The sequence below is a fragment of the Pyxicephalus adspersus genome, chromosome 4 (assembly GCF_032062135.1).
Source record: "Pyxicephalus adspersus chromosome 4, UCB_Pads_2.0, whole genome shotgun sequence".
Classification (NCBI taxonomy): Eukaryota; Metazoa; Chordata; class Amphibia; order Anura; family Pyxicephalidae; genus Pyxicephalus; species Pyxicephalus adspersus.
The window spans coordinates 2,621,624-2,648,417 of record NC_092861.1 but is presented as its reverse complement, the minus strand read 5'-3'; the positions used below and the strand labels follow the sequence as shown (position 1 = coordinate 2,648,417).

Genomic DNA, 26,794 nt, shown 5'->3' with positions numbered 1-26,794 from the left:
GTCAGTGGTCTGTATCCTTTGTACCTGTGTATAATGTCAGTGGTCTGTATCCCATGTACCTGTGTATAGTGTACAGGCTCTCCTAGGTTTGTGCAGTGGACACGCTCCTCTCCTGCCCATGTTATTCCATGATAACATTAGTATTGGACTAGAATTTTTCTGATTATCAATTTACTGATATATCTATAGGGGAGACAATCTGAACTGATATCATTAGTGGTAAATAATGCATCAAACATCCAGGAGCAGTCCAAGTAAATTTGTTCTGCCCTTTTATTTAGCAAGGCAGCAAACAAGCACAGATTATTTCTGGTAAGCTTTGTGCAGCATGTCCGTAGCATTAAATACACAACACTTCTGCTCATCCGAGCCATTTACCAGTGTTTTCCCCGGCTCCTTTTAGCTGGGCGCACCACCCAGCACTTTTCAACAGCCACTTGGGTTGTTAGTGAATTATTGGGTCACAATACAGGGGCTACCACCCACCTACAATTTCTTCCCACCCAGCTTAAAAGACATTCTGGGTTGAGCACTGTTAACTGAACTCAGGTCAGATACTTACAGAACAGAGTGCCCATTAATGGGTTCCCCACCAGAAACAGGCAACACATAAATCCCGTCAGGATCCAGATCCAAACCAAGGGCTGCTTTCTGTCTGGCGGTAACTCTTCATACTGAGCTACCTGAAGTGCTGCATAGCTCCTTGCATGATCTCATAGACAACCTTTCTGGATACCTGGTTTTGCCATGGATTTGGATTTCTTGCTCCTTTCCTTTCATTTCCTGTTAAAGCCAAAACCAAGAAAGTCAAGGAGAGGACTTGCCATTACTGGGTATCCGGAAAAGTTGTCTGAGATCAAGCAAGGAGCTATCCAGCACTTCAGGTTGCTCATTAGGAAGCAGCCCTGGTTTTGAACCTGGATTCTTACAATCCCCTTCAATATACTTTTAAAGAGAAATAAACGAACAGAGGGGATTTTAGGCATGCTAGTAAAATGTTTTCACTGAGGATTGTCACAGTTAGTAACACATTTTCAAACTTACAGAATGATCGAGGCACTGGACAGCTTAAATCCTGACCAACAAGTAGTTTAAAGAGCATTGTTTCAAGTCCATATATCCATACTTGGTGATCGCAACGGTTTAGTAATATTACCCGCCACGTTTCACCCAGTCGTAGGGTTCCTCAGGGGTATTGTGATGCTTGTCAGGTAGGACTGTATACTGAAAATAACATATTTCAAATGTACAAAAATTATAGTACAATAATACAACAAATAATAAATACAAAGAATTGTAAATCTCCACACGGTATCAGATAAAATGGGGAAAATAAACAGTGTAGATAAACCGAGATACCTTATTGTATTTCATTATTAGTCTCACAGAAATATATGATAGTTATATTGGGTATGTTCCTATTACAAATAGGGTCAAAAAATAAACAAAGAATGAATGTGATTTAGCTAGGTGGTAGATTCATGAACTGGTCCAGCCCCAAGAGAGGGAAGGTTAGAGATTACCTGGGTAAATATTCATTGGTTGGATTAAGGAATAAAAAATGCTTTTTATGAAAAATGCTAAAAGGTAAATTTTGTAAGTGACACTATATTTTTAATAAGATTTTTATGAAATATTATATTTCTATAAAAATCTTCTCGATCTCTCCTACCCAAATACTTAGATGTTTTATGTTGAATAATATCTTTACTCTCGGTCCCACAAAATATGGTATCAATCACAGTATTTACCTGTCAGCATTATTCATGCTGATATCAGATAGAGCCATGAAATTTTTAAGCCCATATTTATGTAAACAGCAAAGACTAAACATGTTAATAATACCATGCTACCAAGACCTAAAAATGTTTTATTCCACCCAAAACCCTACAAAGCCTACAAAGCGGCAGGACCCAAAACAGAACTAATTAGAATGAACTAATTTGGAAAACAAATTGTTTGTTTCCTTTCCATCAGGCACAAATCTCAACCACCTTGCATATGCGTATATAGGAAACGTAGGGGACGCACGTCTACTATCCACAATCCCTTCAATGCTTCCTTCTGTATATTAGGGACATGACAATTCCAATGTAAACCACTTAAGTTAAGGTAGGCTAGTGGAAGAGGAGAAAAGTAAACACATAGGCATAATTGATGTCACACTGACCCAAAAGCCAAAGATTTTGAGAACTGCAAGGTTCCTTCATCAGAGCTCCGATATTGGGCAGCAATGAAAGAATTGAATTTCCAATAAATGACTGAAGCAAAGATTTCAGAGGTGACTTTATACCATCTATACAGTCAGCATGAATGACCACAGAAACTATGTGATCATATAAACATTGAGCACAGCTTCAAAGGAATGCTAAAAGGATGTGTGATACATGCCACAAGAAATAGAAACAAAGCTTGGCCTCTCTCTAGCTCTGTAGTTAGCTTGTCCTAGAGTTCTTCTTTAATACGAGGGGGTGCTGAGAAGTCCCTGGCTTTGCCCCCTTCCATGTGAAATAGCAAAATGAGTGTGGGGGCATGGCAGCCTAATATCTTAGTATGTAACTGTGCAAATATCAGGTCTTTGCGATTCTTAAAACTTCTTTTAGTGAGAAGCTGTGATGGCAGAGGTACAAGCAAGTTTCACGTTGTTGGAGTTACGGGCCGTCGTGAAGTTTTCGTTTCTCCAGGGAAAGTCAGCAAAGGACATTCACACTAAGATGTCACAAACACTGGGGGAGAGGTGTCCTTTCCTTTCCCTGGAGAAACAAAAACTTCATGACGGCCCGTAACTCCAACAACGTGAAACTTGTTTGAGCCTCTGCCATCACAGCTTTAAGAATCGCAAAGACCTGATATTTGCACAGTTACATACTAACATATTAGGCTGTCATTTACCCCCATACTCATTTTTCTATTTCATGTGGAAGGGGGCAAAACCAGGAACTTCTCAGCACCCCCTGGTAAATGACAGAATAATGTAATAAGTCTCTTATGTATACTCCATGACTTATTGTGTGAGGTGATGGCACCGCTGTTTTCACTCATTAATCTCTGAGCCTCTTAACCCCGTGTGACCGGATGATCAAGCAGTCCTGTCCATGTGTAATCATGCACCGGGGACAATGCTGAGAATATTTCCCAATTTCCAGTAAGAAGGTCAGATCAGGGCCCCAACCTTTACCCATAGACACGCATTACTTTTTAATCAGATGCTTATTCTACGTATTAGTGACCCTTTGTGGTCGAATATCATTACCATTTGTTTAAAATCACTCTGATCTATTTGTCAGGGTAACTTTGAATTATCCTTGTCACATTGTGACCAGGGTTAAGTAATTAGAGGATTAAGAATATTTTTATGCGAACATTCATATTCTAGTGTATAAATCAGTGTTTTAGCTTATGCTTGTTTTTTTTATATAGACTTTGCAAAAAAAGTTCTAAAAAGATTGTATTACATTTGGTATATTCCTAGTTGAGCTATTAGTTAAGCACTCAACTGGTTTTCATGGAAAAGATGCCTTGTGCTAAAAAGAAATCAAAAGTAAAACTTCAGAAATTAAAAAACAAACTAAAAAAACTTTTGTAATGTATAATCTGTAAATATTATCCTGGAGTCTGCACACTCAGTATGACCTCATGCAAATGCTAAAGCCATTTGTAGACTTTGAGAAAGGCTGCACCCTAATATATAACTTTTTTTTGTCTCTTTGTTTCAGGTTAAAGTCCTGCAGGCCACAGGTTTACCGCAGCATCTCACCAACTTTGTGTTCTGCCACTATACTTTCTATGACCAACCGGAGCCAATCACTGTGGCCCCTGAGGTGGACCCAAGTACGTCCTCTCCTGTCAGCAAGGAGCCCCAGTGCATGGTTGTCTTCGATCACTGCAAGGTATGTAGTAACTGCTCTCCTTCCATTGCCTTCGTGGGTTCCCAAGGTGTAGGTGGGGTGGGTGGCGGCCCCATATTGTGACCCAACATTTCAGTAACCTCTAAAAAACAGCCAGGTGGTTAATGGAAAGTGCTGGGTGGGGTGCCCGGCTACAAGGGGCTAGGGAGAACACTGGCTAAATATTGTTAAGCTCCTAAAATGTAATTCCAGATCAAACTTCTTTTTTATTGTTAGGTAGCTCAGCATAGATTCTACATCAGGTTTTAATTTCTGCAGTGTTCTTTCCAGTCCTTTTTAGCCCGGCTCACCACCAAGCACTTTTCAGCAACCACCCGGCTCTTTTTGGAGCCATATACCCTCTGGACATGTCTTGTCTTGGGGACCTCTGTGAAGGAGTAATTATTGGGAGCCATTTACCCTCACCTGTCATGGAGACATCTGTTTGGTGAACAGGGAATAAATCCATTTCTCGAAAGGTTGTTGGGGTGTTTACCCTCCATTCTCCTAGAGACGTTTCAAATTCTTCCTACTTTTTCATGCATTCTTAAGCTGGGACAAGGGTCTTTTTCCTCTTTTAGATTCATAATATTTGCAGCCTTGTACACAGGCAAAGAGGGGAAGTTAGCAAGCCAACTTTAAAAAATGGACAAAAGGTGTTGCCCCTCACCTCTCATCTAGTAAAAGATATTGTACATACTAGAGAACAAACCAAAAATATACTAGAGATATCTAAAAGGACTTTGTGTGCACATGTCCCCTAATGTATAGTTTAAACACTTTGGTTGTCTCGGTTGTTGGGCCGGCAGCTCTGGAATCCAATTACAAAATCAGGGTTTGTTGTTTGTCCCATGGAAATGACTGGCTGAACTGAGCATGATTCATTAGGCATTAAAAATGTGTAGAAAAACTCTATGCTTCCCTTCCTTGGTGCTATTATTGGTGCTTTTAATTTGTGTATGAAGTATTACGTCATGTCTTTGTGCCTCGATGTTGTTGTCTTCCTGTAACTTGCAGGCAATTCTGAGCTGTAAAAATGACAGCTTGGAGTTGCCTTGTCACTATTGTTTTTTTTTTCATTATAATTCTTTTTTTTTTTTTAATCCTTTATTATTTTCATTTTTTTCTTGTGAAAGAAAACACCTCTTTATTTCATAATATTCATAAGTACAGAATCCCAACTTTTCAACATGATGAATTTTAGAATACAATCCAGACGTAGAGGTAGTGAATCCCTCCAGTGGTCACACAGACAACGCTAACAGAGGTTCTAACTCTTCCATGCTACTCCATACAACTTAAAAATAATTCTTTTTTTTTTCCCCAATTAGGAGTTTTCTGTTAACATCACAGAAGATTTCTTGGAATATCTGGCTGAAGGGGCATTGGCCATTGAGGTTTATGGACACAAGCAAAATGACCCTCGCAAGAATCCTGCCCTCTGGGATCTAGGGATAATACAGGCCAAAACACGCAGCCTGAGGGACAGGTGAGCTTTGCTGTGCACTTTGCTCATTCATTCAATGTAGGATTTATACTTTTACTTACCACTGAGCAGCAACATGGTTGTGACATCTTCATATTCCATTCTAAATCTCCTGAGAATAACAGTGAGAAGCAGCAGTGCCTTAGATCTTACACTGCAGACAAACAGCTATCAAGGCACAAGCAAGTGCAGTGCTATTTTCCAGGTTGTATTCAGGACTAAGGGGTTCATTTTCAGGGTATTGCTTTGGCATTTTTTAGACTTTTAGGTGTTACTCTATACCAGGCATGGGCAAACTATGGTCCGCAGGTCTTTTTAATCCGGCCCACTTTTACACATAATTTATATCCATTCATACAAATACTCTCCAACCATCTGACACTGGCCTGGCCTGTCTGTCAGATTTTATGGAGAGAACCCTGTTCAGAAAAGCTTACAATCTAAAAGGTGTGAGGTAGTAGCACACTTCTTGCTTCTTTGTTTTTGACATTTAGATACACACTTATGCATCGTTTATTCAGGTATTTATGTATTATAATTCCAGGTATTGTGACCACCTTCATGGTAACCAAAACATTCAGCTATTATAGTGGTATAGTAAAAAGAAGTATAGGTGCAACAATAATGCAATCTATTACTCATCAGGTGGAGTGAGGTCACCCGGAAAGTGGAATTGTGGGTACAGATACTGGAACTGAATGAGAATGGAGACTACTGTCCGGTAGAAGTTGTGCCTGCTAAAGATGTGCAGACGGGAGGCATCTATCAGCTGAGACAGGTAAGATCTGATCAGAAATTCTCTCTACTTCCCTTCTATGTACGGACAACCTTGTTGCTGCCAGAAGGGGGCAGAGCCGCAGAATATGAAATATATACATCGTCATTATGTAAAAGAAAAAGAAAATACTGGAATGAGACATTTCCAGAAATATGGAGCACTGCCAGCTCTTTCATTAGACTGGGTCTGTCTAGCTTTTCTGTATAGAAGAGGACAACAGATCTTGTCTCCTCGTACTTAGGATGGCTATGAAGGGGGTCAATTTCTATATCACAAATGGCAATAGGATAATAAACCAAACTGAGAAATACTCTACTTGCAAATATAATATATAAATTAGTCTTGTAAGGTAAAAAGGTTTAAGGTAAACACAGCGCTGATTGAAAAACTAAAATCTTGTGAATCAGCTTTGATAGCTATGGCTCCTGGTAGGTTTAGGCTACGTACACACGTTAGATTTTTGTTGTTGGAAAGGATCTTTCACGATAATTTCCAACGACAAAGGACTGCACGATGCATAAACAAGCGCTATACATACAGCGCCGTTCTGCTTTATGGAAAGGGGAGGGGGAGAATGATGAAGCGGCACCCACTGCACTTTCTGCACTGCACTTTCATTGCGATCGTTCGTGGATCCGCCAGGAGCTCTGTATACATGTCAGATTCTCGTCCGATACTAGCCCTGAGGAGATTATTGGACCAGAATCATCTGACGTGTGTATGTAGCCTTAGATGTGTTCCGAGGAATTTCACACTCCTCCAAAGCTTCAGATTTCTTTTCTTTGCCGCCCTTTCCCCTCAATGGCATTGCTCATGTAATGTGCATGCATGGACAGATTAATGTTTGATGAAGCTGCTACCGTCTAGTGCAAGATGACAGCACCCAGCAATCATTTCAGGTCTGTGTGCTCACCACCAGAAAAGAGAACCTCCCAAAAACAACGATTGAATTTTAGAAAATAGGTATATTTGTATCGTGGTGTAAGACAACTTAACTAGGGACAGGGTCTCTTTAAGGAAACTCTCATTACATTGAAAATTAAATCCACTCTGCAAAAGAAGAAGAATTATTAGTTATATTATATTAAATTTATATATTATATTAAATTATAAGTCTTCTTGTAAATTCCTTTGATCTCTGCTCTTGGTGAGCTACACTGGCTGTAGACTTTTTAGCACCCAACGCTTCCAGGTATGTTGTTGCAGATATGCGGCTCCATCTTTATCAAAAATCTCCTCCAACCACATTCAGCTCTCAAGTGTATATAACACCACGGAGGAGCCGCTTATCTCCTGCTGAGGACACAGACAATCAGTGATAAATATTAGCAAAGTGACTTCTGCATTTGGTTAACACTAAAAAAGCAATACACTAACACCTATTGTCAAAAAGACACTGCTGTTATTTTAGTCCTAAATGTGTTAAATGGTTTGTTCATTGAATGCTTATTAAAATATGCAAATAAATCCCGCTAAGGCCTTTGGAATCCCCATTTTTTTCTTACATTCTAATAGGAATGTGTGCTAAATAATAATACTTGTATGACTTAGCAAGTCTTCCAGCTATTTAGATAATAGTACAAAAAGTGCCACATCCCTAAATACAAATATGCAAAAAAACAAGATAAATTGGGACTTGGCACATGCTCAGGATAAATGTACCATTTACTTTAATACATAATCAACAATACATAAATAGTTAAACCCATACATAGATTTGATTAATTAAAACCAAATTGCTCATAATAAAAAACAGTGACATTCAAAGTTCATACTTTGTCCCAATGAACATCGACGCGTTTCGCTGAGGCTAAATGTCCGCTTCTTCGGGATGCAAATGAGGCTTTAGCCTGGATAATCCTAAAATTTCTTCTTCCCCAGCTTCCCCAGATCTGAAATGGGCATCAAACCGCATCGGAGGACATAGAAAACAACATCTAAGCAGCAGACTGCTATTCCATGTTTGTAGGTTGCTTTCAAATCGGACAACCAAATGCCTCCTATTTCTTCCATTTCAATCCCACAGGCATTAGCTTTCAATGGATTACCAAAACTTTCATCACCCCTTAAAGTCTCATTTGTATCCTGAAGAAGTGGACTTCGATGTTTATGTTTATTGAGGCCAAGTATGAACTTTGTTTGTCACTGTTTTTTGCTAAAACTTAAAGTGATCAGTCCCAAAACTGATATTCTTTTGGTGGGTTGCTAGGACTGTGCACCTGCTGTCACCATATTGATGGCTCCTTGCTACCCATGTTTGACATTTCTGAGTCTGTACAATTTCTGTATCCAGTATGAGGAGTCCCTACACTTACACTTAGGTCCCGAGTCTTCCCAGCTGCTGTGCCCATTATGATGGTTTGCCATCATCACTTAATAGAGTTCCCAGGTCTGCTCACCTTCTGTCCTCATTATATGGGGCTTCCCGGTCTTCACAACTGCTGTGCCCGGTATAATGGTTTTCCATCATCCCCTAACTGAGTGACCAGGTCTGCACACCTGTTGTGCCAGGTATCAGGGGTTGCTAAAGCTGCGTACACACGTCCAATTTTTATTGTTGGAAATGAACGAACGACCGATTGGCCAAAAATCGTTTGTAAAAAAAGTAACCAACGACGCCGACGAACGAGGATAGTCGTTAGAAATGAACGACCGGACCGGCGGATCGGATTGGACGACGATCGTTGACCATCTATCATGATTCAGTGATCGTGCATGTTCTAAGCATGAGCGAACATTTGATTGATACAGGCTGTATTGTGTATGTGAGTGTATGTGTATATATATGTGTGTGTGTGTATATATATATACGTGTGTACAATATCTTTGAACGATCCTGTCGTTATCTGTATGTACAGGATCGGTGCTATACGATCGTTCGCAGATATCGTGCAGGATCGTTCGTCGTTCGTTTACAAACAATAATTGGAAGTGTGTACGTAGCTTAAGTCTTCACAGCTGCTGTGCTCATTATGATGGTTTGCCATCATCACTTAACTGAATTACCAGGTCTGCTTACCTTCTGTCCCCATTATAATGGCTTCCAATATCTGCACACCTCCTGTGCCCATTATAATGGTTTCCTATCATCCCTTTACAACTTCCTAGGTCTGCCCACCTGCTGTACCCAATATAAGTGATTCTCACTATCCCCATGGTCAATTTTCAGTCCTGTTGTACCTATTCTCTGGGTTCCTACTTCCCTGTACTGCACTTTTGCACATTAAAACGAACCCATCATACGCTAGGTCCTTGTGTGTTTAAAGCGCGTCACTGCCCTATCATTTTGAAAGGCTAACCTAACACCGGAACACAAAAAATGCATTGAAGTGCATCATTGTTTGAACCAGGTTATTATATAAAATAAGTACTCACTAAACACCTTCTGCTTTTTCTCATTTTAAATTCCAGAAAATGAGTTCTGCCATATCGCTTTGCAGTCTTGTCACAAGTGCAGTCTGTGAAGTGGATTTTGCCCATGTTAGTGGATTGCATTTTTTTGAGGCAGTAATCTATTACTTGATCAGAGAATGCAGGTGCTGAAATGTTTGATGGAGGTCTTGTGACTGCAAGTGTGGATCAGCATGACTGCAAGTGTGGATCAGCATGACTGCAGGCAATAGTATATTTAATGTATTTTAAGTGTAGAATCCCAAAAGAATATATTCTCATCTGTTCATATTCTATAGCAGGGGGTCACCATCTTCTATCTGCTACTCTTCGTAGACCGGATCTTCGTCCATCTTAAATTTGTAAGCCCAGGGTGACATAAACAAGCTAGGTGGTATCCTGACAATCAGCGCTGCACATGCATGCATGGCAAGAAGGATTATTGTAGAAGGAGGATTGTCTGTCTCTTTCTGTCCAACATTTTTAAAAGTGGAGCCTTAGTTTCGCTTTATTGTGTCTGCTGTAGCAGCGCTGAATGCTCAGCTCTAGGGACCAATCAGCTGTGCTTCTATGCACATGTGCAAAGAGAATAAGAGAGTAGAGACATGACTCATTAGTGTGCTTGTGCTCCTTTATTTTCTAATGAGCAGGTAAGGTGTTCTTATTGCAACTGTGACACATTTCTTTGGCGTTCATTATGGGTGTCAGGATCACAACACTGGCTTCACAGATCTAAAAATTAACAAAACGTTTCATGTAAGAATATTATCTATTGTGGACACCCTGCTGTTCCTGTAAGTTCATTTGAAGAGTACGCTTGCAAAGCCCTTGGGATCTGGGCATACAATAAACTGAGGGATTACAAACTCCATGCTGAATGGTCACTTTCTGGTTTACCAGTCCAATGCAGAACCTCAATAGCCATGTTTTAGTGAAAGAATAGTGTTTGGCTTTGTTAATTTGTTCTGCCATGCTGGGCACCCTGGTAAATGACCACACATACCGTATCTATTGCTGAATTGTGCTTAGACTGCAGTTCTTTTGTACCTGAAAGATGGAGGCCCTGAAATCTTGCTGATGACTGCACAGGCAGACACGGAGTTTCAGCAATAGTGAGGATCCTCTTGTCCGCTGACACTGCTGCTTGGGTCGTTTTCTCGAAATTGAGAGTACATTGAATTTATGACAAATCAAATCATTTTTAAGTACTTTGGGAATGTGCGTGTTTTTGCAATCTGCTTTATGCTACTTTTTGCATTCCTATTTACTTTCTCAAGTAGAAAGACATTTTTGATGCATACAAAATCCATTGACACAGGCCCAAAGGCATTGATATTGACAGGCTTGGTTCCATAAATAATGCTGCATTGATTTAAGATGCCAAATAACAAATCTTTCTCCATGCGCAGGGTCAATCGCGTCGTCTTCAGGTGGAGGTGCGCTCTGTACAAGACTCTGGAACGTTACCCCTGATAGAAGACTCCATATTGTCGGTGTCAGTTGGCTGCGTGAAAATTGTCAATGCAAAATCGAGCAAGTCTCAAGATCCACACCAGGTGAGTGCAGTGGTTGAGCCATTTTCCCACCATTTTCAGGTTCTCATTTGCAGCATTCACTGTCCAATTTTTGTCTGTGAAAGCTCCACATCTAATTGTGGAACGGACCATGTGCTGGCTGGTACAAAGAAAACATTGGTGATCCAAGAGTCTGCCAATGGTGCCATGTGCCATAGCCCTGGTCATGTGACCAGCACCAGAGCGATTCCATATTGAAATATATCTTTTCCCTTGATATTTTTGGTTCCTAGTAATGACCGTCTTGTAGTAGATTTAGTAATAGACTATAAGGCCATGATTTTGCTCAGCTAAGCTGTTTTGTTTCTGATATGTCTAAAACCTTTACCCCTTGTGTTTACAGGACAGCGGAGAGGATGTTGACAGCTACCAGGTAATAAAAAAAATTGTGTGTGTGTAAAAAACTAAAGAAGGTATAAAAGTCTGAGACTGTTCCCCTGTTTTTGTGGCGACTTTGCAATAACCTTGTCTTGTTTGATCTGGTGCCATTTGAAATCTTGGCCCAGCTGCACCCCTGTTTTATGCCGTTCCCCTTTATATTCAGATTTTAGGACAGCTATAATCCAGAACACTTTATAGCCTGCAGTCATCTCATCTGCCCCGATCTCCCCTATGTCTCTATCCTTCAGCCAGCACACACAGACTGGCAAAGGCCTCCAACAAACTCATAGCTTTAGTCTAGTAAAAAAAAAAAAAAAGTAAAAAAAAAGCTTTGCACATTTCCTTTTTTTAATTAAAATTATTCCCATTCTAATGTGCATTTAATGATCTTTTGCTCCATCTTAGACTAATAAAGCTGAATTTCAGGTGGATATAAAAGATCATGATTTGATCCATCTTTGCATTCTTTTTAAACTGTGCTAATATTTAGGTACTACTGAAATTAAATTCAATTTTACATTAGTTTCCTGGAGTCTCCTGCACAGGAGGAATGAGGCTTGGCAAAGCAAAACTGTTATCCAATCAGGTTTCACTTAATTGCACAGAGCTGTCAATTTAGCAATTTATGAAGAAAGGTAAGAGCCTTGTTAGTGTGGACATGTTCCTTTGTTGTCCAGACAGCATGCTAGCAGCGGGTCAGTAACCAAGAAGTATTACTCAAGAGAAAAGCTGGGTCTGCTATCCTTGAAGGCTGCCTGGATCACAATACATTAGTAAATCTGCATTCTGCTGCCATGTCATTCATTCTCAATGGGGTATATGGTACCCCAATATATGCTTGTTAGCTCTAATTGCACCTGGTCAAGCATTGTCCAGATACATCGCATGTGCTGTCTTACCATTTAAATTTTATTGCCTTAAAATGCAATTGCACACTTATATAACACACTGCAACATGTTATTGGGCCCAAAGTTTTAGATAAAATGTGTATTTGGTTGACCTAGACATCATGACGTTTAGCTGTAAAGCAGGAGACAATGCAGTGTTCTCGCCAGACCCTTTTAGCTGGGCGCACCACCCGGCTCTTTTCAGTAACCAACCGGCTGTTAAAGAGTTGGGTCACAAAACAGGGGCTGCCGCCTACTGCAATATGATTTGTTTTCTCCCAGGACCGGGATCTGGACAGACTGAAGAGGAAATGGCTGAACGCTCTCACCAAGCGCCAAGAGTATTTAGACCAGCAGCTGCAGAAACTCGTCAGCAAGCCAGGTAAACATCTCAAAACCACACAGCCATGTTTATAATGCTTGCCTTTACAATGCTGGAAAACGTCTATACCGGGTTTCTCTGAGTTTTCCTGCGTTTTTAACGCATTTACATTTCAAGGGCTTAGAAAAACGTGTGAAAATGCCTCATTGAAATAAATAGAAGTGTTTACCTGCGCTTTCCCGCATTTTGGGGAGTTTTCCAGCATTAACATCATGGTTTCATTTTTTAAACGATGCAAGCAACGTTGTAGATAACTCTTGTAAATGTGCCTCAAGGAAATATCCTGGTGTAGATTAGCCTATTGGAATGCATGGGAATTTTAAACATGAGCTTTTAAATCCTCAGGTTAAATGCTGGGGAAAATGTCCATCCTTAGGAAGTTTTATTTCCATATCAATAGAAGGCATTCTGAAGTGCTCAAGTGATAAACCTGTTCTCTTAACTTACTAAATTTACTCCGCTATAAACCAAGATTTTTTGACCTCAAGAAATAGAATCTCTTTTCATGCTTGGGTTACACCACTAGATGGTGCTGTGTCCTCATATGAAGTGTATTAGTTTGTTACACACTTTACTTGAGGACACAGTGCCATCTATTGTTGACCAACAATAAGGCACAAAATATAATTTAAGAACAAGTGGCCTGTCATAACCAACTCCAAAGTACAGTTAAAGGAGGAAAAAAAGATAAACGGATTGCACTTGTGTGATATTAATTATCCCCCCTTTTGCTGTGTTGCTCTGGCCTTACCCTCTTTGTAACCTTGAATGATTGATCTGGAACCCGTATAATGACTTGTAACATAGGAGTATATGTGACTGTGTGTTTTCCTGCAGATTGTTTTCCCATATCTAGATTCAGTCTTTAGTAAACTGCTTCATTTCCTCACAGATAAAACAGAAGATGATGCAGATCGAGAAGCTCAGCTCTTGGAGATGAGACTTACCTTGACTGAAGAGAGGAACTCCGTCCTTGTCCCTTCAGCCGGAAGTGGGATTCCAGGAGCACCAGCAAATTGGTGAGCAAGTGATTATTTGTGTCCAGTACTATTGTGGGACTTATGCTGCATTGCCCTCTTCCTATTTTGTTTCTGGAGAGAAGATTAGATTAAACAAGCAGTATGGGCGTCCTTGTGTCAAGCCTTGGTGGACGTCTTAGTCAAGTTTCTGTGTTAGATGATTGTAACATTTCACCTTGTTCCTATCATACATGAGCCGGGGTTCCTTACTGAGGAATCCATACCCCTTGGATGCATAAGAACCAAATCATAGGTGTATGAGACTGCATCTATGAATTGTAGATTCTGATCCTGGCCTCACCTCCCAGGGAAGCACTGACCTGGAACAAGCATGCAACCAGTACATTCTAAAAAAGGTTGAATTCGCAGCCAGCATGCCTGTTACAAATCAGTGTTTGCTGACATTATTAATGACAAGGCATTGCTAGAAAGTGCAGCCCCTTACGCTTATGCCTTTAGAGCCAAGTCAGACAACTTTCATCTTTCCATCCTATATTCTGGTACAAGCAGTACAGCACTGGATCTGGGACTGCACCTGTTTTGCTGTCAGATCTTCATTTGGAGTTAGAGAAAGTCTTAGGTTAGCCATATCCCAGGGGTACTAAGCCAGAGGAGAACAGTAAGACTCACAATCTAAATCACAGAATTGCTGTGCATGACAGAAGCACGGGTTGCTGCTCTCCATATCGCTACCCATAGGTACTTTATCCATTTGAAGAGATTTATTTCCATTTCTGCCTGAATCTCTCTAATAGCTCTTTGTTCTCTAGAGAGTGAAGTCATTTGTACAGCAGCAGGTCAGGACTACCAGCCTCATACAGATGAAGATCACATAGGCTGAAACATGTCATTCCTTGGCTTCATGTCTTGTCATGCCTTTGATAGGTGGAGCAGAAAGCTTGATGATTGGAGAAAAGCAGGAGGATCAGCTCTCCTGCATTTACAAAGCTCCTTTCAATAAAAGATTGACGGGTCATGACTGCCCTTTTCATTGTTTTAAACCTGAAACTGGTACAGGGAAAAGCACATTAGCAAAGTACACAGCTGTGCTGGTCACTGTGCTCCCAAACCGCTGCTTTTTAAGTGAGCCCCTAAGTTACTGGTAAGAGGAGGTGGCAGGGATTGGTGTCCCCTTGTCATCCCTTTTATGTTCCACCTGTGGCTTAGGTACCATTTAATACCGGGGTAACAAAGTGTATACATAACTTTCTCATCAGTCAGCATTTTGTTCACCGCTTTGGCTGCATCAAGGCATCAGCAGGCTACCAGGGTCTGCGATCTCAATACTAAAATATTTCACACTTGATCAAAGTAATTCTGACCTTGTCCTGGAGATAAATCACATTTAAGTAGCATTGCACTCAGGGTGCTCCCGTGTTAATTATCCAACTCGCTCACTTAAAAGGAAGCGACGATAAAACAGCAGCCCTCGTTTACGTTTGCCACCAGCATTAAACGCCTGGTTCCTTTCAGCCAGCCGGCGGCTTCGTGCAATTTTCCAGGCATTAAGAAACAGCAAATTAAAACCACAGCGAAACCCCGGCATTAATTATACATGAAAGGACAGAGGAGGTGAGTAATGTTACGCACAATTTAGTGGTAATAAACCAGCCGTCGCTGACATCCCGAATCAATTAGCAGGATATAATAATTACAAGGGGGGAAAGATGTTGAAGAAGCACTCGAGTCTCCTGGCCAGGCAGGCCCTCACTGTGTAGACCAGGGAGCATGGAAGGCAATTTGTATTCCTTTGAAAGTTGCTTTTTTACAGAAATATGCGAATGAAAGGAGCTTAAATCACATTTCCAATCAAACAGCTAAATGCTCAGATAAAATGCACTTCATATAGTTTGTGTAACTACTTGAATTGCTTCTGTTTTATCAGGGGTCTCACTTGTTCTGCTGCGGCCTCCTCTGCTGATAATGGGTGCTGCAGTTTTCTTGCAGTTTTCCTTTAATGGTCCTGACTTTCTTCAGAGGGCTCCAAATGTTACAGCGCCTATAAAACTGAACCCTCCTGTCCACCTATTTACAGAGGAAGGTGCCACTTTAAACTTTGCAGGTACCATGGGGTCACATACAGCACAAACCATTCGAGCGCTCAGAGCCAACACAAGCAAACTGGCAATTGCAAGCATTATCAGCACACATCTACCTTGAATGTTGCATACACTGCCCATGCATCATTAGGCAATTGTTAAGGGTTGTTTAGGGTCTCAATAAAAAAGCAGTAATATGATTGAACCATGTCGATACTGCTGCTTCAAGTGGGCATCAAGACACTGAACCTGGCATAGCATAATTCAACTCAATGAAAGTCCTTTGTGGTCTGGGGAGTTGGTAGGTTAAGTTTTAGTTAAGTTTTAAAGTGTTTTTTTATAATATTTGACAACCACAGTTGTGAATTTTGCATGCACTTTTAACCAGCTTTATTTTGTCATTACAGGACGCCAGTGTCTGGAATGGAAACACATATCCCTGTTATATTTTTAGATCTGAATGGTGGGTAACTGTTATTAATATATATTAAATACATTATTTGGGCTACACTTGATCTAATAAAAAACATTCTTAAAACAAAATGGAGATACCATTGCCATCTTTGCATGGTTGCATGGTGCATGTTTCTCCTCACTTCCTTCTGTGTCCCTGACTGGGAACAACTATGGAGCCCTTGAAGTCTGAAAAATACCCAAACTTTTATCCCATGTCTGTGTTTTAAATCAAGAATCACATTAGAGAAGTTTTCACCTAAGGTAGCATTTGGAGTCTCTGTATTTAGAGCTTTCAAAGTTTTGCCTATCTATGTGCATTCCACATTCTGCATAGCAGTCATACACTCATGGTCCCAGTGTGCATATACTACACATGGCGTTCACTGAACCATAAACTGCTTCAACCTAGCTGATCGTTTCCATATGTCGATGGACCACAGGCTTTGCATAGGTTCCTGTGTACACAAATCTTATCTGTTACCCTTTTCATAATTTTGGTGGTTTCCAGAGCTGCAAATAGTGTTATGCAGATACACATTGTGTTGTGGTTTGCTTCAAGCAATTCCCTTCTCTGATCGGTGCTCTGAAGAAGAAAAAGAAGCCAACTGAAATCTGCATAAAGTTGATACCGATTGGAGCAGACTGAAAGTTTTTTCCCCAACCTTTTTGGGTTCCAGGGAGGCTAAATATCAAACACCATAAAAACATTTGCAGTGCTTGGCATTTGATCTCTTGACCTGATAAAAGAAATGTCATCACTGTCATAATTGTGAGTGCTGCATGCATAAGCTCCTAATTCAATGATCAGATCTTGAAGAGATCTCTGATTGCATGGCACTTTTCAATTTAAATTTACTTGCGGTGATCCAAGGAAACTGATTAAGTATGTAACCTAATTCTCTCAGCAGTGAAGTAACACACCCACACAATGTGAAAAAATGAAAAATAACATTTACTCAAATGATAGATGACAGTTTACAGAAAAAACATCTTCAGGTCTCATTCTCTATTTCCGTTAATTAGGCAGCACGGTGGCTCAGTGGTTAGAACTCTGGCCTTGTGCAGTGCCAGGTCCCAGGTTGGAATCTCGGCCAGGACATTATCTGCATGGAGTTTGCAGGGTATCCCCATGTCTGTTTGGGTTTCCTCCAAACAGGTTCACACTTCAGGCTGTGTTTTGGTGTGTGGAAACAGTGAAAAGCAATAGCTTGGCAGCTTAGTGTCACATTCACAATATGGGGCTCCATCAGAAGACGATTTATATAACCCTGAACAAGCTGCTAATTTTGTTGCTGTGTAGTAAGCAAGACTGTGAATTGAGTTCTTGGTTTTAGTGCAATCCAAACTAATACCTAATATGAAACTTGTAAATTTCTATAATGGCTTAGCCAAATAAACTTGAATATGATTGTTTGAGATGTTTTTGCATTCCCACAGGCATGTATAGGAGGGCAAGCAGTTCTGATACAGTGATAGATCAAATGCACCTGCAATGTTTGAAATCAGAAGCTTCTCAAGTGATGTCAAAAGCACCCTAAATTTGGTCATCAATTCCCATTGACACGGGCTCTAAAAAGTATCGTTTTGAATGTCTAAACATTTGGAGCTTTTGTAATTTACATTTGTTAGGAATTGTGCCAATCCATGTGCATTCCACATTCTTTATAGTAGTCATACTATACTATTGGTAAATTATAAACAAGTAACTCAGGTTAAAAAAAAATACATCAAGTTCAACCACTAGGGAAATAAATACATCCCAGACATAAAACCTATAAGACATAGCTGATCCAGAGGAAGGCAAAAGAAAACCCCGGGTACAATTTGCTCCAACAGGGCAAAAAAAATTCCTTTCTGAGGCAATCAGACGTTCCCTGGATCAGCAGTCTCTGTTATCTGTAAAACTTTAATCCCCAGTTATATTCTGTGCTTCTAAAAATCATCCAGCTTTTTCTTAAAGCAATCTATAGTAGTTGCTGAAACTACTTCCTGAGGGAGCCGATTCCACATTTTCACAGACCTTACAGTGAAGAATCCCTTCCTTATCCGGAGCTTAAACTTCTTTTCCTCCAGACACAAAGAGCGCCCTCTTGTGTTTTGTAATGATCTTACAGTGAATAATTGGTTAGAGAGTTCTCTATATGGACCATTTATATATTTATACAGGGTGATCATATCCCCCCTTATACGTCTCTTCTCAAGGGAGAATAGATTCAGTTCAGCCAATCTCTCCTCATAGCGGAGCTCCTCCATTCCTTTTATTAGTTTAGTTGCCCTTCTCTGCACTCTCTCCAATTCCACAATATCCGTTTTGTGAACTGGTGACCAACACTGGACTGCATATTCCAGATGTGGTCTGTACTACACAAGTCTGTAAATTGTGTTCTTGGTTTTAGTGCAATTCCAACTAATAACTCTTATAAAACATATATATTCCTATAATGGACTAGCCCAATAAACGTATTATAGGCCAACATCTGACTGTTTGACCTGTTTTAGATGTTTTTGCATTCCCACAGACATGTATAGGAAGGAAAGCAATTCTGATACAGGGAGATCAAATGCACCTGCAATGTTTAATATTAGAAGCTTCTCAAAGTGATGTGAAAACTTAGTCGTCAATTCTCATTGACACAGAGTCTAAAAATGATTCCCTTGACTATTCCTTTCAGTTCATTTTATTATTGCAGGGAAAGCAGGAAGTGTAGCTAAAGAAGCAAACATTCAAAAGCAAACTAGTTGATAACCTAAATAGTCACTGAAAAAGATGAGACCCAGGTCTGGCAATAAGTGATTTACAAATGCAATACAGCACCCCAATGGCTGCAAACTATTACAAAGTGTTAATGGTATATATTATGTCTACATTAAAATAAGATTTTTACCGTGCTTCAAAGTTTGTGTTGGGCTGCGTACACACACAGATGATTCTCGTCCAATTATCACCGCAAGGCAAGTCAAATGGCAATCTTGCCAGGACAGATCCATGACTGTAATACAAGTGAAGGGGTGAGAGCTGAATGGGGTGCCGCTCCTTCATTCTCACCCCTCTCCTCTCCATAGAGCTGAACGGTGCTTTATGTACAGTTCTCGTTCATGCAACTTTCAGTCTTTTGTTGTTGGAGAGGATCGTGAAAGTTCATTTCCAATGACAAAAGTCCAATGTGTGTACCCAGCCTTAGAAATAAGAAATAGTCCTAAATAAGTCATCCTAAGAAAACCCTGATATCACGTGGGATATATATGAAGACAGATTATACATACAAGACCGCTAGAGGTACAAGAACAGTGATTATCCGTTTTGTTTTATTTTTTTTTATACTGAGGTTGATGTCCTATTTTTACACCACTGTCATGTTATGTTCAGCTTTGCATGTGCATTACTTTGTGGAGCCGCTAGTTTGATCTTAATTTTACTTTTTGTTTTTGCAGGGGATGACTTTAGCTCACAGGATAATCTGGATGAACCAGAGGCAGCCGGGTGGGACGCCACACTCACCAGTGAAGAAGAAGATGAATTCTTTGATCTGCAGTTAGTCAAGCAACACGAAACTGAGGTTTGTATCTGAATAGTTTTTTTCTAAAGCCGCGTACACACGTGCAATTCTTGTCGTTTGAAAGGATCTTTCACGGTCCTTTCCAACGATAAGAACCGCAAGATGCATGAACGAGTGCTGTACATACAGCACCGTTCTGCTCTATGGAGAGGGGAGGGGGAGAGCGACGGAGCGGCACCCTGCTGCACGCTCTCCCCCTTCCCTTGCATTATGATCGCTCATCGTTCATCGTCCGTGGATCCGCCAGGACGGATCCATGGACGATGAACTACCTGGGCGATACACACGCCAGATTCTCGCCCGATATCTGGCCGATGCCGATTATCGAGCGAGAAAAATTTGACGTGTGTGCGCAGCTTAAGATGTAAATGTCATCGGTGTATGTAGATCAGCATAATGCCGGTACAGCATATAGTAGTTAGTCACATTCTAATAGTCCTGTTGTATAGTTGATGATGTTTTTTGTAACAAAGTCCAACGGGTAGGACAGTCCAGGCAATAGATTCCCTACAAGAGTATACCTTGTAGGTGGGCATGTGATCTGTAAAAAGGGAGACGCATAGAGTTAGCTCATGCACCAGAACTTCACCAGAGCACCCCCTAATGAGTAACGGACTTTCCTAATGGATATACCAGTCTGTGATCCTCGGGAGCGCCAGTTCAGTAAGCAGTTTTGCAAATTAAGAGCGGACAAATGATATCAGATCCCGGGAAAAGGATACATAACCAGAACCTGATCCTATCACTCCTCCACCATGTTGTTGATAATGTGACTTTGTTCCTTCAGGTAAAAGTGGAAGCGTCCTGGGACTGCACCGTCCACAACTGCCCGCAGCTTAGTAAAGGTTCCTCTGCGGATGAGAGAGTTTACCTCATTGTCCGAGTGACGGTACAGCTCAGTCACCCTGCTGAGATGCAACTGGTTCTACGCAAGCGCATCTGTGTCAATGTCTACAGCCGTCAGGTGAGAGATAAATCGGCAGTCATTTTCACCAGTCGTCTCAGCGGGAATTTAATTATCCTTATGAGTATCAATGCAAGGGGGAAAATGCCATGCTCAAATATAAAAAGCCAACTTGATGCTTTACATGGTAATTGGCTTCCAGTCCCAATTGTCACAGACAACCATTTTCTGGTCACAACCATTGATGACACTCTGGATAATGGTTTTACTGACACTAAAAGCTTTGCAGATGATGTTCTTATGTGTAGTACTATCATTGTTACATAACAAGAATCTGTACTACGTTTTTTCTAATAATATACTATTTAAAAAAAAACATTATACAAAAAACATGCTTTAATTATATTAGGTATTCTTGGTAAACTAAGGTTAAGATTTTGTAACATTGATTCACGAGTGATTCTTTCTAACTTCACATTTCTTGTTAAAAATTGCCTGTCAATCACTCATTGCTGGGAAACAACTTGCTGGTGTGACCTGACATACCTACGTTACCATTTCCTTTTTTATTACTGCAGTTTCATGGTATAGTTTTATTTTACACTTCTTTCTTTTTGTAGGGTTTTGCTCAGAATTTACTAAGAAGAATGTCTCACAGGAGCAATATTACAAGCTGCGGAGTTACTGTCGAAATAGTTTCCAACATTCCAGAGGTAAGAAATGAATTGTGCTTGAAGATTTTTTTTTCCCCAACTAGCTTTCAAATCATGTGACATTTGCCTAGGCATTAGTTATATTGTATCTGTCCTATGAAGTATTTTGCAGACCAACCAACTGGTTTTGCCACCAAAATCCTCTGAAAGACCTGCATTAGTCACACAAATTCTATTGGCTCTTGCTGAATACAGTTAGGACCAAAGTCTATTCCAGAAAATCCAAAATTTTTACCGGTATTAATGTATTGCTTCATCTGGTTGCCTCTGTGTATGAGAATGTGTTGGAAGGTGCTGCAGAGGGGTAACACAAGTCTGCCAGTTTATATATTTAATTTTTTTTTCTTTATGCTGTACTCTCTGTACGCTCTGCTCTCTTTTCTTCTTTTTGTGTTCTCAATCTCTCACTCTACTTTTCTTTCTCTCATCGTTTTTTTTCTCTTTTCTCTCTTCTCTCCCTCTCTCTGCTTTTCTCCCTTCACCCTTTTGTGCACTTTTTCTCACTTCTCTCTTTGCCCGCTTTCTTGTTCTACCTTTCTCTCTTCGCTCGCTCTCTCCTTTCACCTTTCTCTTTTCGCTCGCTTGCTCTCTCCTTCCACCTTTCTCTTCACTCGCTTGCATTCTCCTTCCACCTCTCTCTTCACTCGTTCTGTCCTTCCACCTTTCTCTCGCTTGCTCTCTCCTTCCACCTTTCTCTCTTTGCTCGCTTGTTCTTTCCTTCCACCTTTCTTTCTTCGCTCGCTTGCTCTCTCCTTCCACCTTTCTCTCTTTTTTTTTTTTTGTCAATCTATTTTCTTTTGCAATATTAGGTTTTTTTTTACACCTCAAACAGTTATAGGATTTTCATAGTTCAATAGTGCATGACATATGTGTGCCCTACCTTAACAGAGCCTTAAAATACATGGAGTTGATAATGGTATTGCCCCCAGTCTGGATTTTCATGTAATGTTGTTATTTACCCTAAGGACTCTCAAAGTTCGGAAGACAGAGAAGCCCTGGCACGCTTGGCAGCAAATGCAGAAGCTCCCGGTTCTGCGGATTCTGAAGCGTACATTGAGAAGTATCTGCGGAGTGTCCTGGCTGTAGAGAACATTCTCACCCTGGATCGACTGCGTCAGGTCAGTTTTTGTATTTCTTATTCAGCTATCTATACATTTGCCAGTTTATAATAATGCAATGTCATTACAGGGTCCTATTGAATTAATCATAAAGGGTCCCAGTGTAAGAATAATTTGACATACTTGCCTTCTCTGATAGCTTTACCAAGCCCATGCCTACCCAGTTCTCACACACTTTATAATGCTGGCTGCGTATGCTTCCTGTGATGTTACAAGTGCTAACAAACCATTCTTTTTCATTGCTATCCCGACTATACCACGATAAGGAGTTAGGCTATGTAGACACGTTGGGTTTTTGTCGTTGGAAAGGATCTTTCCCGATCCTTTCCAATAACAAAAGACTAAAAGATGCAAGAACGAGCTATGTACATACAGCGCTGTTCTCTATAGAGAGGGCTGGGGGGAGAACGAGCAAGCAGCACCCCCCATTGCGCTTTCTCTCCCCTTCACTTGTATTATGATCATTCATGCATTTGCCAGGATGGATCCATGAGTGACGTCGGACGAGAATATGACTCGTGTACCCTGAAGCGATAATCGGACGAGAATCACCTAACTTGTATACGTAACATTAGGCATACAGTTAGTCCTTTCCTAAAGTGTGCACTCCAGCCATGAACTGTCAGCCAGGTAAATGTAGAACTTGTCTGCAAACTATACAAGCAGTTTGCTTGCAAAGAAGCCCTCAATGAACTCTGTAGCTTGCAGATACTGTGAAACAATTCACCCTCAAAGTTTTACAGAAGGAACTAGTTGCAGTTTACTGTTCGGAGCTCAGCTTGTTCTGTTCCCCCCAACCCAGCAGCAATAAGCATTTTATCTCACCAAGCTTCCCCCTTTCAATAGTATCTTAGCAGTTTCGCTCACCCAGCAATTATTAAAGAAACAGAGCTGTGTTGGATGGCAATGCAAATCTGAGAAATGAATGGACAAAAATACAAATCCCTTGGTAGGTAAAACCGCAATCCTAGGTGCAATTGTATCTGCATATTTAGCTTTTTGCCTCATAGTCAGATTTAGGACTATTTCCAAATGTGAACTCTTTATTAAAGCACACACATCATTGCACCAACTTTCCTGCCGTACGCAAAGCTTGGTATGTTTATTTTAATAACAGCACTCCATAGCTCACAGCTGTTTGTCTTCACTGGTTCACACGTCGGGGTACACATATTTCATGCACATGTATAAAGCTGAAAAAGAAATGCTTCTGCGGAGTCTCAAAGTGTTGGACCCAAGCCCAAAAGTTCTTCTGTCAAACATTTTCCCCTTATGCCAATAAAATTTTGCGTTGGTACTCGTCCGCCCAACACCCCAGGAATGTGTTGTAGGATTCTGCCTCAGATCTATCTTTTAATCGTTACCAGAATAGTCTGTTTCTCTTTTATCGTTTTTTTTCTTATATATACATTAGGGTGTCAGGAAAAGTTATAGGGGTTCTCCAGGAAAGGGTTAAACTTGTTCCACCTACAGAGGGCACATTAAAATGACTTACAGCTCATTAACTTCAACCTGAGGGCTTCCTGCAGTCATAGTCCTTGTCTGAAAACAACCAATGCTGACACAATTTGGATTTTAGGGCCTTTGCTGACCTAGACACTTATTCAGTTGCCCAATTCAGCATGGTCACAGATAAAGGTTCAACCTTCAGACAGCCCTTCTTTTTTTCCATTGTAGTTAATGAGCTGAAGGCCATAATCCACCTGCATTCCTCTGTGAGTTTGTGGGAAAAGCTTAACAGTATTCTGGAGGATCTCTTTAACGCTTTTCACTCCACCTCTCCTGCAGGCGTTCTGCCCTATAGGCAGAGGATATCGCTATCCATGTCGCTTGGATGAAGGCAAGTCTGGGGCCTTGAAAGAGAAGACACAGCCCAGACGTAGCTCAAAACAGCACTATGACTTACCCCCTGTCAAATGGGAACTGAACAGAAGGGCGTCCGCTCCATCCGTATTGTTCCAGCAAAGCTGGGACGATTTAAAGATCCCGCAATTGAACTCCCTTTTGGCACCACGCAGCAGCAGCCCCCTACGAGCCATTGACGAGTACAAAGCTTATTGGTCAGAGCAAGCCGACCTGTTTCTGAGCAATGATTGAGCAGTTCGGTGCTCAAATGCCGAATACAAAGAACTCCTGACTGAAGAATTCGTCTGTTCGATCGCACTGGACGGCTTGAGCAGAATTGATCTTTTGCTACAGAACCTTTTTCCGGAACTCTGAACAAAAAAGATATTTGATCTCATCAATCAATGGATCCTGACGTGGGTCATTATTAGTAGGTGTGCAGGCATCAATCGGCAGCAAATTTTGGATTTGCTGTGTGAATTTCCTGGAGTCTCCATAGACTTTTTTCCAAAGTATTTTCTGTGAAAAAAGGCAAACCGGTTTATATAAAATAGACAAAGTTATCATTTATGGGGGGCTTGAAAGCTGAAGATTGAAGGTGAAGCTGATCAGTAAAGACCTGTAGGATGCAATCGGACTTTCTCCTTCATTTTTCTATTTTTAAAAAGAATTCCTGTACTGTAATGACCTATAATACTGATGCTAACCTGCAATAATCTCCCTATTTGTAGAGTTAGGATATTGCTATAAGTTGTTGTTGCTAATGATAGACATAAACTTTTTTTTTTATGTTTGTCTTCCTAAACCCGTTGCTCCGTCCATTCATTTACATAAATTTAATGTAATTTCATAGTTTAATCATAGGGAACGCACTTTGATTATTTTCTTCTAACATTGCCATTGCTCCTTATACATTTCATGAATGTTATTTACTGTATTAAGGTGTCCTAAATAACCAAAACTAAACTGTTGTGATTAATTATATTTGGACACGTCATGCACACGTATTTTGGTGTTTATAACTCTCCAGTGTTCTCCCCCGGCCTCTTTTAGCTGGGTGCACCACCCGGCAAGTTTCAGTAACCACCCCGCAGTTTTTGGGTTTGCCACCACCTACAGCTTCTTCTCACCCATCCTAAAAAAAATTCTGGGTTCAGCATTGCTCTCATTTATTGGTGAGTATGTCCACATTGAAGGATAAATCCTTGCAAGCATTCATATGTTTACAATAAATAAATCCGGGATTTCAAAGGACATAATTCACTCCATAGCTGTTCCAGTTCTTTATGTCCATCGTGTCTCTGCTATAACTACCTCATACTAAGTCATCAGATGACACAGCCCCTAACCCCAGATATCAGTTTAGGGAACTTTAGGGGGCAAATAAAGAAATAATAGAAGACTGCAACATTCTGTTTTGCTCAACCCTTTCCTTTTCATTGCTCGAAGTCTGGTTTGAAACATCTAAAACGACTTTCTACAAAATAACCTGTATGTTTGCACATTTTTCTTTTTCAATACTATGTGACGATTACATTTCTATATATATATATATATATATATATATAATCACTGTGTATACAAAGTAACATATGTTTGTCCCCTATTAAATGTGACAACAAATGTTGGGTATCTGTGTTGTACATTGTACTAGATGCTGACATTTTACAAACCTCGATCTTCCATGTAGATATGAACATAATAAAGCTCTAAAGATCATATTAGATGCTTTGTGTGAACTTTTCTATAATGTGCAGGGGACGGGGATTTCTATAAGGTGCAGTCTGACAGGTAACACTTATGATTTGTGTCCTCTTTCTGTGACAAAGCGACAATGCTGTTCATCCATTGAAAACCTAAACCTGCATTGCTGCAAATGGATTAATTGAGTAATTTGCAAATGATCCTTAAAGCCAAACCCTGCGATACTCACCTGTCCCTATGTCTTTGCAGATAGATTTGTAGTTCTTGGCACCCTTTATTATTATTACTACACAGTTTCTGTCTTTTGCTGACATATTACGCAGCGCTGTACAAAGTCCATAGTCATGTCACTAGCTCTCTGTCAAAGGAGCTCACAATCTAATGTCCCTACCATAGCAATATGTCTTTACCACAGTCTAAGGGTAATTCTGGGGGGAAGCCAATTAACCTAACTGCATGTTTTTGGTATGTGGGAGAAAACCGGAGTACCCGGAGGAAACCCACGCCAAACACAGGGAACCTGCAAACTCCATGCAAATAGTGTCCTGGCCGAGATTCCAACCTGACACCTTCAAAGGCCGGATTGCTAACCACTGAGCCATCAGCCTGCCCCTTCTATGCATAATTGCTAGATATGCACCTTTCCATTTAAGCATGCATTGAATGCACTTTA

General features: G+C 40.5%; 1 protein-coding gene across 1 annotated transcript in view; it reads left to right on the top strand.

Moving 5' to 3' along the window:
- The window catches only part of KIF13B (kinesin family member 13B), a 119,475-nt gene that overhangs the window by 65,375 nt on the left and 27,306 nt on the right, over positions 1-26,794 (top strand). The window contains exons 21-32 of the mRNA XM_072407229.1: positions 3,717-3,890; positions 5,219-5,376; positions 6,019-6,151; positions 10,951-11,097; positions 11,459-11,488; positions 12,667-12,766; positions 13,659-13,785; positions 16,232-16,287; positions 19,713-19,837; positions 20,625-20,801; positions 21,362-21,454; positions 22,420-22,572. Coding sequence (XP_072263330.1) covers positions 3,717-3,890; positions 5,219-5,376; positions 6,019-6,151; positions 10,951-11,097; positions 11,459-11,488; positions 12,667-12,766; positions 13,659-13,785; positions 16,232-16,287; positions 19,713-19,837; positions 20,625-20,801; positions 21,362-21,454; positions 22,420-22,572 — 1,473 coding nt within the window. The remainder of the gene's footprint in view (positions 1-3,716; positions 3,891-5,218; positions 5,377-6,018; positions 6,152-10,950; positions 11,098-11,458; positions 11,489-12,666; positions 12,767-13,658; positions 13,786-16,231; positions 16,288-19,712; positions 19,838-20,624; positions 20,802-21,361; positions 21,455-22,419; positions 22,573-26,794) is intronic.